This window comes from Siniperca chuatsi, linkage group LG4, assembly GCF_020085105.1.
Source record: "Siniperca chuatsi isolate FFG_IHB_CAS linkage group LG4, ASM2008510v1, whole genome shotgun sequence".
NCBI lineage: Eukaryota > Metazoa > Chordata > Actinopteri > Centrarchiformes > Sinipercidae > Siniperca > Siniperca chuatsi.
The window spans coordinates 23,649,046-23,663,730 of NC_058045.1; the positions used below are offsets into that span (position 1 = coordinate 23,649,046).

Consider the following 14,685-nt stretch of genomic DNA (forward strand, 5'->3'; position numbering starts at 1 on the left):
ACAGACACACACAGTATGCGATTATGTTGATTGTGTATGTGTGTGTGCACTCCTGGTAAATCTAGTCTGAGCTGCCTCTCCTGTCCTGTAACCTTGCTTTGTTTCACAAATGAGCAGAGGAATGCCCTAATGGTTGACAGTGGACTCGATAACCCTGACAATTGGTCTTATTACCACCACAATGAAATTCACCATCAATAACACGGCTCTCTCCTTTGTTTATTTACCGTTTATGACGTTATTTGTTTGCAGTAAACTGACTGTGCATCTGACGTTCTCCAGTTTGTACTGGAAACTGGCATTGGCAGCAATAGTGACGCATAGTCAAGGGTCTACCAATAAGCTAACTAATGGTATTTAACAAACTGGAGGTAGCTAACAGCAAGCTATCTCTTAGGCAAACACAGTAGTTAGCCTTGTGGCTAACTAGCTAACGTTAGCTAACACAGCAGTTCCTTGCCACTAATATTGTATTGAAATCAGTAGGATAAGCTGGCTACAAGATGGACACAAGCCAAACTTGTTGTTAACCTTTTACAATGTAGTACTGAGGGTAACGCTGCAATTGTTTAGTTTTTGACCACAGCAAGCACCAAAATAGAATAAAAATGGCATTGTTATGTTTTCTCGCGTGATTTCAATGGCAGTGTTCTAGAAGTCTTTTCCAGAATTCGTAAATCATTTTTTCCAGTCTGGAAGCAACCGCTCCAACTCCATTCAGATCTGTATGTGCCCTGTGCTCAACAACAGTCTCATGTCCAACCTCCAGCAGGCAGCCAGCTCTTTTTCAACAGCTGCTGTGAGGGAGGAGGCCTCTTCGCATTACATTAGGCCAAATGTACCAATCTCGTAATAAATCTGTAGTATCGCCAGACTGGCACAGTAAGAGCAACTTTGCTCGTCAGACGATGCAGTTGATCACTTATTCGGATGGGTAAAAACTGTCAGTATGGGCTGCCAGGCCTGTCAGATAGATTATTTTATAGATCTAAATAAAAACAAGGTGACATCTGTGCGAAGTCCTGTTCTCAGTGTTTTTCCTGCTCTTGTTATTTTTCGTCAGGCGACACGTCAGGGCAGCCCCTCAGTAGCAGGCAAGCTAGTCCTGCGTCTCAGGCTATGATCTCCACAGAGGCACAGCAAGGCCACTTTGGGCCCTGTTGGCTGTTTACATCCGTGACACACGCAGAGGATGAGAGGATGTAGGCAGGCTGTGTAACCCATTTTATAAGGCTTATTTGGCACATACGTAGTAGTGGTCCTGCTCTTTGTGAATAGCAGGGAAGGCGTATTATTTGTCAAAGTCAAGACTCTCAGGCAGGTAGCCAGATATAACCCACAGATTATCTAATGTATAATTGATCAGGTCCCTGCTGTTGATATGAACAGTGGTCAAATTTGATATAAGCCTACATTCTGTGTATCAGTGGTGTAAGATGCATACAATGCACCATTTTTTGTGGATGCTGTTGTGCTCCATGTTGATTTCTGCTAATGAAGTGACAAAAAAAAGATTTGTGACGAAGATTTTTTCATTTTACCTTCCATTTTAATCAATGTTATTGAGATCCTTGCATTCTGTATATAATCACCCATGCACTTGTCACAGCTGTGACAATGGCACAGAATGATGAATGGGCCCATGTATGTGTTACTATAAGACATGTCATTTCATGTTGGGGTTATGTAGGGCATTGAGTCTTTATGTCTATGAAAAGTGCACAGATTAAGTGACACTGCACAATTGTTCAGGGATGACATATAAATAGGTCTATTCTGGAGTGTGCAGGATAATTTTTTCTCCTCCCGGTTGTTCTAGCTCCTGCTCTGTTCCCTCACCCTTGTGGTTTGAATGCTATTTTGACCAGTGTGCCAATTTTCTCTGTTCAAGGCCACACAGTGTCTACTTAGTCCTGTTGTGCACACAGAGACACAGATTAATCTACCCGGTCTCCACAGATAGATACATACAGTAAATACTGTAACACATATAAACAAACATATTGGCTTCGTGCCTATGAATACACCAATTAAGTGATGTTATTTGTTTTGTTTTGTTTTTTACAAACTATAGCACTCTGGAAGGATTTCTCTGCTTTATTCTGATGCAGAGATGATTTCATTGTTCATTTAATAGGCCTCAAAGATGAATAAATGGAAAGACAGATACAGTTGCTTGACAGGTAGGGCTACATACATATAGGGATTAAAACATTATGTATATACCTATTGTACTGTAGCACACCCTGTAGTGTTGTCTGTGCTGCTTGTAAGTATAAATTAATATATAGCTGATAAAAATAGAATGGCCAGCATTCAATGCATCTTTTGATCATCCTCCAGGATGACTAAGATGTTTAAGGACTTTATTAGAATGAAAAATAAATAACTCATAAAACATGAATAAACATACTATAGGTTTTCTGTGGATTTATGTTAAGAAACATACTGTAAACCCACTATCATATGAATCAGCTATTTTTAATAGTAATTATCCAGTTACCCATACCTCTATAAGTAAGTAAGTAAAGATTTATTTGTATAGCAATCAAGCACAAAATACGTTTTTTTTAACAACTTTATCTCTCTCTCTGTCCACTGGTCAATCTTTCTTTTACCACCAAATATTGGATTTATCTGTTCAAATAGTGAAGGTGAATGACTATCAAAGAGCTGAAGTGGCATTAAAGGAACAGTTTGACATTTTGGGAAATTCACTTTCAGTGAAGATGAGAAGATCGATACCATTTTCATGTCTGTGTATGAATAGAAACAACTTCAAAGTTTGATTATCCTAAAAAATAGTTTATGATAGTAGCTGACCTTGCTAATCATGTCATGTCCACACGCTCATAAATTTTAGAATGTACACGGACAGTATGCACGGACCCTCATAGACATTGGCAGATGATGAAATTTACGTGACACTGACCCTTGCGTCTGTGTGGAAGTAGAATGTGCATTTTAGCCTCCTTTAACCAATTGTTTTTTGTTTTTTTTGGCCTGTAAAACCTGCTTTCATCAACCATCAAAGCTCTGATAAACCCACTCTATCCTACCTGCTCAGCACCAAAGGGCTGACAGACAAAGTTAGCGATTAGCTGCTAAACATAGAGGAGCATTTAGCAGCTAAACAGCGAGATATTTCACACACCAAATAGAGCTAAAGAGAGACACTACCTAAAATTAATGGTGAAGTTGCTCCGTGTCTGCTCGATGTGTAAATAAGAAGTTGTCTGCTAACACATTTGCCATAACAACTTTTTAGGTCAATAATGTGCAAATGTTGAGTTTGCAACTTGTCGCACTGCCCCCAAGTGGCCCAAAAAAAATCAAGTAATGCAGCTTTAGGCATCTGCACTTGTGGCAGAACTTCACTCCATATCCATTGGGAGATAATTCACCTTCTTCTGATATGAACCATGAGGTGCTGACCCTCATCCGAATCACTTCACACTCAGCGGCAAACCTCCCCAAGTGATGTAGGCCTAGGTCACAGCCTGACAAAGCTAACAGAACTACATCATCTGAAAAATTCTGACCTGAAATCATGTGGTTACCAGAGAGGACTGGACATCCTCCAATACTTGGCTGTGCCTTAAAATTCTGTCCTTGAAAATCACAAACAGAATACATGACAAAGCACAATAGAGTCATCTATTGAGAAAGTGCTTGACAAAGTGCCAAAGATGAAGACAAAGCTTGGTCCAGTTATGCAAGGACCTAACTGCTCATAGTAGCAGCCCCAGTGGCCCATAATCCCAGAGCTGCCCCTTCAGGACACCTTGGACTAGTCCAAGTCCATTGGTCCAACACACTGCTACTTTAACACTGTGAGTCAAAAAACAACATTCAAATACTGAAGTTAGAAATCTTAGTTGTGTGCTCATCAAAGCTATAGCTTACCAGCTGTTTTTTGTGGTGTCTTGTAGCTGCATTGCATTTTTTTGTCCAGTGAGGCTACTGTAAGTGGTGTGATTTGTATATGCCTGTTCTATGATGTATTTGTCCATTTGATCATTTGTACAAAATGGTGGCTTAAAAGAAGATTGGAATAGGGCTAGGACCACTGTAATTAGCAACAGTAACTTGTTTTAAACCATATCTACTTAAGTAGTGTATCATGTTGTGACAATATTCAGAGGCTAATGTCATTGTTTGACATTAGCTCCTGAATTGTCACCTCCGCCTCCTGTCCAATTCCAAACTTAGTAATTTATTTATGTGATATACATAAAACTCCTCTAAAAAACTTATCCTTTTGATTCCCCTTGAGTCAGTAGAAAGTTTTTTTAAGACAAGCATGTCAACATTTTGAGAGAGCAGTTAAGACCCCTGACAGTTCACCATTTTTTGTTCAGTTATCCTGGCCGATTAGACACCTGTTCAGGTTGAAGTTGGATAGAGCTTTGGTGGGAATTATGTGAGGTATCTAAACTCCATGTACTATTAATACAGAGGGCGTCTGTGGCTCAGGAGGTAGAGCCAGAGTGGATGGTTCGATCCCCAGCTCCACCTGTCCACATGTTACAGTGTCCTTGAGCAAGACCCCAAACCCCAGTTGTTCCCATTCAGAAGGCCTTAACCTTAAATGGTTACTCCGCCACTATTGGTGTGTGCTTGGGTTTGTGGCATATTGCAAAGCACTTTGGGTAAGAGCGCCCACAAAGTCATGAGGAGAGGTCTAATCAGGGATCATAAGTGAAAACACCTGAGTGAATGTTCCAGGGGTGTGTAGAGCTTTTATTATATTATGTATTTCCTGAGGTGGGATTGCTGACCATCTATACTGGCCACCAGTTACTTTCAGACTGGAAAGATGGTGTACAATTGGCTTGTTTGAGCTTGTGTGTTCAGAGTGGCTGCCGATGATTTCGTATTGTATGGTGGGAGTGGGTTTTGTTGAGAGCTGTATGAACTCAACCATTTGAACCAGCAAACAAAAATAGCAAGTACATACTAGTAGGCTAACTGTTTCACATTATAAGGAGTCATGTGATTCAAATTTAATACCATAAACCCTCCTTACTGGAGGTTTAACTTAAGAAAATGTTGTTTTACAGAGATTTTTCTAGTTTAGCACATTAAGTCACGACTAATGTCTTGTTCCTCCCTTCAAACAAAAACTACAGGATGTAAACTAAAACATCTGAATATTGTTCTGTTGAAAAAATACTGTATACTGTTCTAGAGCTGCACAATTAATTGAAATGTTATCGAAATCGTAATACGGCTAAGTACAATATCCAAATCGCAGAAGCTGCAATTTTTTGATAAAGGTAAAATATATGACAGAATAGCATTATACTGAAGTACTGTAGTGCTGCAGAGATGCCCTGGCCTACAAATCTTGTTCTCCAAATGTAAGAAAACATGTTTGTTTGGTACAGACCCCAACAAATGTCACATCATCATGATTTTAATCGTTTTTCAGTGAAAATGAAAATTGTGAAGCAAAAATGATCATTCACACTAATTGTGAAACATATTGCAATCGTAATATCTGTCAAAATAATTGCAATATGATTTTTTTTACCATATCGTGCAGCCCTATACTGTTCACAGTAAATATATTATGGCCAGTTAAGGCTGTTAGTTAGATACTCTTTGTATCTTAGTTCCCAGTGGTTAGCATAACATTTTTAAGTAAGGTTAAAGCCTCGATTCCACCGGACATGGCTGGAGCCGATTGCGGCCATTCTAGACAATGCTTGTGATCCCACCAGATGCGCCGCAGCGCGTCCCAGAAGTGGCTTTCCACTCTGCTCTGCGGTGAATATGCGACGAGTCTGTTTTTGACGGAAGTCGCATCAAGCTGCACAGAGCAGATGAACCGGGCAGGAGGTCAGACACAGAAACGGCATAGAGAATCCGGTCAGTTTTCAAAATAAAACACCCTGTGCAGACTCCCAGTTGTATATCAACAAAAAACACAACTAAAACAGACAAAAATAGAAACCATTTAACTACGTAGCCATGGTAGAAGCACAAAAGTCAAGGAAAAAGGACCAAATCAACATGTCAACAATGTCGGCAGGCAAACCGCTCCGCTTCTGAAATGCTCCTGGTCTGGAATGAAGTCGCTTGGAGGACGGTACAAAACCGGCTCGCCGACGCAACGTTATAGAGCCATGCCCGGTGGAATCCCGGTGTCAGTGTTCACATGTGTCAACGCAATGTTAGCAGGATGGCAAGAACAGGAAAACCTCCTGTTATTCATACCTTGAGTGTTCACACATTATTCCAAGATGGTTACCTCCACTGCAAGCCTTGTAGTCTCACCATTTATTACTTTTGTTGTGTTTAGTATTTGTAGTGGTTGGTCATCAATTGAAACCAGGTACAAACACTCTGTGTCTAGCTCTTCTTAAATCTGCTCATTCAACTTTATTAGTGTCAATATTGGATTTTGTAACTGCCAGAGATGGAGGCTTTGCAGCCATTTTGCCACTGGTCTGTTGACATTTTTGAAGTTCTTTTCAACAAGTGTGAGATATAGTAGCTGTCAGAATTTCCCAATAACTAAGAGGCTAATGTGAATGGTGTTTTTGACTCTGCTTGTAATGACAGTCTGAACAATTAACCTCAACTAAACTGGCCCATTACATCTGTTAGTGGCTATAGTGTTTAGGTGTTGCATGTTGATTAGTTGTCAGTTAAAATCAGAACATGGGGTTTTTGTGTGACATACCAATTGCTTTTGGGTCCAAACAATCTTGAGCTCAAGATCTTGCAGTGTAAATGCGATTGCAACTATACCTGTGTGCACTGCATGGCCAGATGGCCGGACCCAAATATTAACTTTGTCAATTTGTTTTCAAATCTTCTATTCTGAAAAAAGGTCTGAAATTGTTCTTGAGCTTAAGTAACTTTAAAACAAATGCCAGAGAGTCTGGGTTTCTTCAATGGCATCCAAAACAAGGGGTTGTCATCTTTTGTGCGCCAGAGTTTGATTGCTTCTGAGATGCACGGACTAAAGTATGTAGGGAGGGGTCAGGTGAAAAAATAAGTATGGTTCATTGGTAATTCTCTTCGTCAAGACATATTAGTGTTTTGTACTTATTTTGTGGTACTCTGCTAGTATTCTGTACCCACTGTGGCAATTTACTTGTAGACATTATAAATATGTCCTCTAATTCTTGGTGACATAGTGCTATTCACACTGTTCTGCTGCCATTGACGGGATGAGGCAGAGGACAACATGGCACTGTGGCCTTTGTTGTACTTGCTGTTATTGAACTGCTAGATTTTGCACTTTCCCCTGCTTGTGGTCAAGGATAGAACCTGGGGTGGGATTGCTAGTTTCCTAGTTAGCAATTAAGGCTTCACTGTGCTGTGATGTAAGAACAGGACATTAACCTTTGATCCGTGACCTCTGGTGGAGATGTTTGATGTCACATAACAGCTGAAAGGTGACACTGCAGTGCCAGTGCTGTTTCTCAGAGAACGGTTTTATCTCAGTATTTCAGTTAAATACTTTGCATTTTTATGACAATGTTACAATTTGGAGTACTGGTGTAGTAGCTAATATTGTTTTAGTTGGAGGTAACACCCTTAGACAGTGCCTCCTAATTACCTGAAAAGGTGAAAAATCCTACATGATGTAAATGTTTTGGCATTTTAAATTTAGGATTGTAATTCAGGGTGCGGTAGGTGCTGTTAAAAGTAGTAGTCATTTCTCCTACCCATCTATGCAGTTGTAAAGAGACCTGTTGGCCTACTGACGACTCGTTTTCACCAGGAGCAGCTAAAAATAGACGCCATGAATGTTGCTGCAACCATTGGACCAGACAGTCACACACAACACACACAGAAACACACACATGCAGAGGCATGCTGGTCACATGTAACCGTAATACGTGCCTTGGTACCGCAGTAGATATGTTGAGTCAGAGAACGGGCAGAATTAAATGTTTATGGTTACTCTATGTATTCTGCTTGATGACATTGATGCACAAGCATGTGTGTGTATTCTACATATTAATAATGACCTGCATATTCTAATGTACTTTAATTCAATATCATAGTGATAACAGTATCAGTGAATGATTGCATGACATTTATCTCCTGTAAACATTGTCTGTACATGGTCTGGATGATGATTTCACGAACGAAAAAATCACTACGAGCGTAAATGTTACATAAAATTTAAAAAATGCAGAAGTTAAGTATGCCATAGTTAAAAATAGACCAGAACACTAAGCTCAGTTTCAGTCAGATAGCATATTTTTTCATTACTACGTGTCCTGTATGTTCCCAGTTGGCTGTATGTTAGTAGCCGGAGCTTCCATGCTCTGTCTGTCTCTTACACCCACAAACAGCGACAGCCTCAAAGTGTCTGCTGACAGCCGGCTGCTTTGTTTAAGGTTACAGCCTATCTATATTTCATACATGCACATACACACACACACACATACACACAGACACACACACAGTGCTCACAATGACGTTATCATGACGTCATGATAGGTGAACTCAAACAATGGTGTGATTTTAACAGAAGGAGATGCACATGTTTACTGTAGAGCCTAGATAGCAGTTATACAACACACCTCTCTCTCTCTCATGACCCAAGGGATTGCATAAGCAGCCATCTGAATATAGAATGACAGACAGTAATGACTGTTGTGCTTGAATGTAATTTGTCCAGAGACAATACATGAGCCCTATGACCCTGTTGTTTACATCTTTACCACATAGTACATATAAAGTCTATTATCTTTACACAGAGACAAATAAAATCTTTATAGAGCCTTTTGCTCAGGGAAATATACTTAATAAGCCAATGCACAATTATTTGTTCTTGTGTTTTTGATGCTTTGTTCCTGTTTCACATGTTGAAAAAAGTTCGTGTTCAATTATAGAAAAGTCACCCCCCCCCCGACAGTGCTATGATTTGGCTTATACAGAAGGCAGTCAGGCTCTGGTCAGCTGTTAGCCCTACCTTTACCACCGGATCAAATTTGCCAAAGCTAGGTATTTGTTGCCATACTCAGATGAGATCAATGGAAAGCCAAAGGCGATACCAGATTTTTGTCATATAAGTTGTTTATAGGTTAAGTTCATAAAATGCATAAAATGTCCATGTAACAAAACAAATAAAGATATAGCTGATTTTGTTTTACACCAGCATCCAGTTGGTGTAAAACAAAATGCACTGATAGAAGTCTGTGTCACATCATGAGACAACAAAGGCAATTGAGTGCACAAATGTAGGATTTTTACGAGCAGTTGGCTTTGCCTCTACTGGTTTGGGAATTAACCGTAGCCAACAACCAAACATGTTTGATGAAACTGTTTGTCTGCTCTACCAGCTTTGGTAGAATATCAGCAATCAAATACAGTCCCAATGTTTTTCTAAAGCTCCATTTTGCTAGATATTGTATTAATATTGGAAGCAGCAGACTAATGGACTGTACTTGTATAGCTCCTTTCTAGTCTTCTGACCACTCAAAGCGCTTTACACTACACGTCACCCTATTCACACACAGAGTGAATAGGGGCAGAGGTGCCAACTGGTAATCAGAAAGAAAAATCACCACACACACTCACACACCAATGGCACAGCCAATTTGTGGTTCAGTATCTTGCCACTAAGGACACTTTGACATGGAAGCCAGGGATTGAACCGCCGATTTACTGATTGGTGGGCGACCCCCTCTACTTCTAAGCCACAGCCGCCCCACTTACCTGTTAGCTTAGCTCTTTGCAATGAAACTTGGTGCCACCACAAACCATGACAATTTATTTTCCAGGAGACTTTACTCCTTACATAAAATTATGTTCCAGTATAGTTCATGTACACCTTTTATTTCTCCTCTTGCAGGCCATGGTAAGAACCACAAGGATGCAGCATCAGTGCGAGCCACACACCCAATCCCCGCTGCCTGTGGGATCTACTACTTTGAAGTCAAGATTGTCAGCAAAGGTCGAGATGGGTAAGCAAATAAAACTCTGTTCAAGCTTTATTGCATGTGTCCTATGGTACTATGGTAACGTTTTCCAAACCTGGGTCAGTAGGTCAATATTCCACCAATAACATTTTCACTATGCCCAAACAAAATTTTAATTTTTGATTCAAATTGATTGGAGCAATAATCACTTCAGTATTTCCTGCTATTAGTTTTTATTGTCTGTACTCTGTGAAGTCTCGGTTTCATGTTCAGGTCTATGGATCACTGCACTGAAGTGGCTGTTTTCTGAGAATATTATCAAAGGAGCTCAAAGTTCTCGTCATGCAAGGTTTTACCAATTCACAATGATTTCTAGAGCAGTTACAAGCTAAATGTGCAGACTGACAGTTCTGCCAAGAGCTGACAATGACAATGACAATTCACATTCTAAGAAAGTTGGGTGGAGCCTGCCTGACCTGGACCCAAACTAATCAGATAACCCTCTCAGCCCATCATTTTAGCCAAAATCACACCATGCTGTGAACTCAGAGAAGGCAGAAACACTCATCTGCTGATACAGACTGATAGAAGTTGTTGTTTGTTGTTGAATGCAAAGTTTATTTCTACATGCTGATTTTGATAAAGAACAGTAGAGACTGTTAACAAGAACTGTTCTTTATATGAGGAAATAAATATTATATTTGTTGTATGGCTCACCATGTTCTGTATTGACAAAACTATTTTTCAGTGACATTTGGGATAATTTGGGATACAATTTCATTAGGGGTGGAAATTAGCACCCGCCAAATGCGGGTGATTTTGTGTTGTGGTGGGTGAATTTTCTCAACCTACCAGCCACGATGGCGGGTAAATAAAAGTAGCATAAGAGCGATTTGTGACATTTCACCACGCAGATTGAATCACTAGTCTGCTTGTTTCACTCAGACACTTTAACAAGGAGACGTTTCACCGCAGGGGTACACATTAAAGGCGTGTTATGTGATGAACAACGTCAACTCATGCATTGAGTTACATGCAAGAAAACATTCCACCTTAAAAGTTGTGTGGCAGTCTATAGCTAGTTAGTGTTAACTAGTAAAGATGAAAACCCAGCAAAGCATTATCATTCTCTCCTCTGATAGTTTCTTTATTTGTGATGCATTTGCAAAGAAACATTACAAAGCCAGCCTTTTAAACTGGGCCAGCTTGTGCTGCATCCTGAATGCCTGCAGGAAATGAAAGCTTGCTTAGCTACATTTTCATAGCCTAGCCCATGATGAGCTTGACCTCTGAATGCACTGCAACTTATCCTCAGAATGGATGTTTTGAATTACTCGACACAAGTAAGTAAATGAAATCATTCAAAACACAAACTACTTGTGTTCATTCGCCTGTAAGTTATTGCTTAATGCCACGCTGATTACAACCTACTACATTCATGGTATTGCCTAATACTACTTAGCTAGATGTTTTGCTGCATAACATTAATATTCTCAACATGATGAAACTATTCATAAAGTCAGTCTAACATCTGAGTGGCTGGTAGATTTTGGAATCCACCAGCCACAGTGGCAGGTGGACAAAAAAGTTAATTTCCATCCCTGGTGTAAGTCCTTGCTTTCAACTCTAATGACATATTTCAAAGAATATTTTAAACTGAGTTCTTGTTGTCTTAAAGGTCCAGTGTGTAACATTTAGGAGGAGCTACTGGCAGAAATGGAATATGATATTTATAAGCATGCTTTAATTTGTGTATAATCACCTGAAAATCAGAAAATCAGTTTTTATCTAAATGGAGAGTGGGTCCCTTTCCACAGAGATCGCCATGTTGCACCGCCATGTTTCTACAGTAGCCCAGAATGGACAAACCAAGCACTGGCTCTAAATAGGGCCTTTCGCGTTTTTCGCGAGTTTCGCCTCCACCGTAGTTTCTCCTACTCGGAAGGGGAGGGTGATATGAGTGGTATTCAAATGGTTGCAAACTGCAATTACACAGCTAGATGCCACTAAATCCTACACACTGCTCCTTTAACCTCAATATTAATCAAATAAACATGCCTAAGGTTACTTCATGCTGGGTATTAGCCTATTGTGATGTGTTATGATAGCCTCATTCTGTCCTCACTACACTTCTTGTAGCCTCAATGGTGTAGACTCTTTGAATAGCTAATGAAACAGGAAACAAGAATATGCAACTACACAACAATTATTTTATCATGGCTGCTAATAAATGAAAATGTTAGTGGAATGCTGAATCCCACAGGCCCTCTGAGCGCGCGTGTGTGTCTGCTGTCCCCCTTCTCCGCTCATCCCTCTGAGAGGAGCAACAGGCAGGCAGACAAAAGGCATCCTGAGATTCAAAGATTGCTGAAATATATGGACATTAACTGGTGTTGATTTTATTTTACTATTTAATTTACTGTTACAGATATATTTGTGTAAAGCCTATATATGGTGCATTGTCATAATAGCAGATGTTGTAACATATATTATCATGTATAGCATTTAATTAACACTGTTAATTAATGCTTAAGTGGATAATAGCCTGTTTTATTTATAAAAGTGTGTGGTACCTTCCAGCAACTGATGAGACCAAGCTTTAACATGGGAGAATTAAACTTGTAGCCTTAAAACTTTATTAGCTCTTTAGAAATAAATTAAAACAAGTAAAGAATTAGGATAAGATAGATCTAGTGGAGTAAGTTTTGCCTCTGCCGCTTTTTACAGAAGATTACAAAAACAAGACGAAGCCTCCTGACTGGGCTTCTTCTGCACTTCAACATCTTCTCATCTTTGACACAGAAGGCCCTTATCTGCTGTTGCCCTCCCTGTTGGCCAATAGATGGATCCATAACCGCCGGAAGACCAGTTTGCTTCCCCGGGACAGACATTCACGCTGAATCCCCGAGCCGCACCGAAGATGGACATCTGACTTAGAGCCAGCTCTGAAAGAAGACTGCTAAAAGAGCCGTTTCAAGTTCTGGGGTCTAACACGACAAAGGTTAGAAAAGAAGAAACACTGGACTTCACGCAGTAGCCACGTGGTGCAGAGAAGGAGAAATAGAGAGCGATAGAGAGACAGAGACTCAAAGACTTAACTGTTAAAGAAATAAACTCTATTAGCGCTCCTAAATTGCTGCTCCTAAATTAAAGGAGTCGCTACATTGTGTTGCAGCACCTGCATCTTAACGATACCACTGTTAGGACCATAACGGACTTTAAACTCAGTGAACATCTGGCAGACGCTCACACCATGTTGCCATAACAACTAACAAAGGAAGCATCATCAGCCTGATTATGGAAGGAGAGATATCTGACCCAGGACCGATCACCCACAGAGTGCCCCAGAGGAATGGCGCTATTTCTCCCCTCCCCTCCAGAGCAACGTCTACCTTGCCTAGCCAAAACTCAGGTGAAACAACAGATACTTTTTTCTGTGATATTGGGTTGAACCTTTAGCTTAATAAGAGTAATAAAGAAACATAAATCAAAATTTGGATCTCCCATTAACTTAGGTATGATATTTAAATTGCTTTAGATGATTAATAATTCCTAACAATAGTTCTCAACAGTCTCCTTTGACTTACCAAAACTTCTCAGTTGCTGAACGATGCCTAGTTTATTTCACTGGTTTCCTGTGTTTACACAAGTTACCGCCTGCCAAAATAATCATTCACTGCATCATCTGGTATCAAACGGTCCTCATTTCATTTATTAACGGTTCATTGCTGTGTTCTTATCATTTGTTTATCGTTGCATTTATCCGTTCATTTGTGTGTCTAGTAGTTATAGTTGTGTTTGTGAAGTCAGTAGTTTATTGTGTGTGTTTAGTTAGTAGTTAATAAACTTTTCATTTATAAAAGAACTTGGTTATTATGTGTTTGTGTATATGAAGCATTCCGGTCACTGTACAAGAGACAAGAACTCTGTAGCAACTTCAGATCAAGACTAAATTAATTAATAATTAATAAATAAATTAATTGATTATTATAATTGACTATCAAGATTTTCTCTTTGTAAAAGAGTGGTGTCCCCAGGGGGGAATTTAACATAAGTTAGATTATGTTATATAATTCGAACGCTGATTTCATTCTGATAGCCGGAAGTGAGCCTAAATCTGCTCCTATTTTTTTCCAAATTAAAGGACTATGATCATTTGAATTCATTTAAGCCCTTAGTTTAATACACAAGAGTGACAGCAGGTTAACTTATAATGCCCAAGTGGACATTCTTATTGTTAGATATAAAAAAACAAATCCAGGAGTTACTCTGCAAATACATTTTGTCATTTATGTGTATGTGCCTATATGAACATTTTAGCTATTAGCAACAAATAATAAGTCATTATCAACTAGCAATAACTGGACATGAGTTTAATTTATCTCAGTATTAAAACTAAACTCTGAGGTTCCTCTAGGGATAACAACATAGATTGGTCAGTCAGTCTTGACAATTATTCGAAGGATTGCTGTCAAAATTGGAACAGAAATTCAGGGTTTGCAGAGGATGAGATGTCTTTGCTCATGTTTACCTAACAGCACCACTTGTCCAACACTTCCGTTCATAACAGGGTCCTTCTAAAACAAATCCCCGAATTCATGTAGGCCTCAGCTGTGTTTTGAGATTAATGTTAAACACTGGAATGCCAACATTAGGTTTGATACAAATATGGTCATGGAATGCTAACATGCTAAATGTTAGCTTAAATGAAAAATGTGAACATGCTAAACATTAGCATGTTAAGCTAACATGCCAAATGTTTGCATGTATCATGCTCATGGTGTGCATGTTA

The 14,685-nt window shown here is 39.5% G+C and overlaps 1 protein-coding gene across 2 annotated transcripts in view; it reads left to right on the forward strand.

The window, feature by feature from the left end:
* Positions 1 to 14,685, forward strand: part of ranbp10 (RAN binding protein 10) — a 38,064-nt gene that overhangs the window by 540 nt on the left and 22,839 nt on the right. The window contains exon 2 of one of the 2 annotated variants that reach the window (XM_044193266.1): positions 9,827 to 9,938. In XM_044193266.1, coding sequence (XP_044049201.1) covers positions 9,827 to 9,938 — 112 coding nt within the window. Of the gene's footprint in view, positions 1 to 9,826; positions 9,939 to 12,748; positions 13,306 to 14,685 lie in introns of those variants that run through there. The other variant, XM_044193267.1, reaches the window with a different exon arrangement.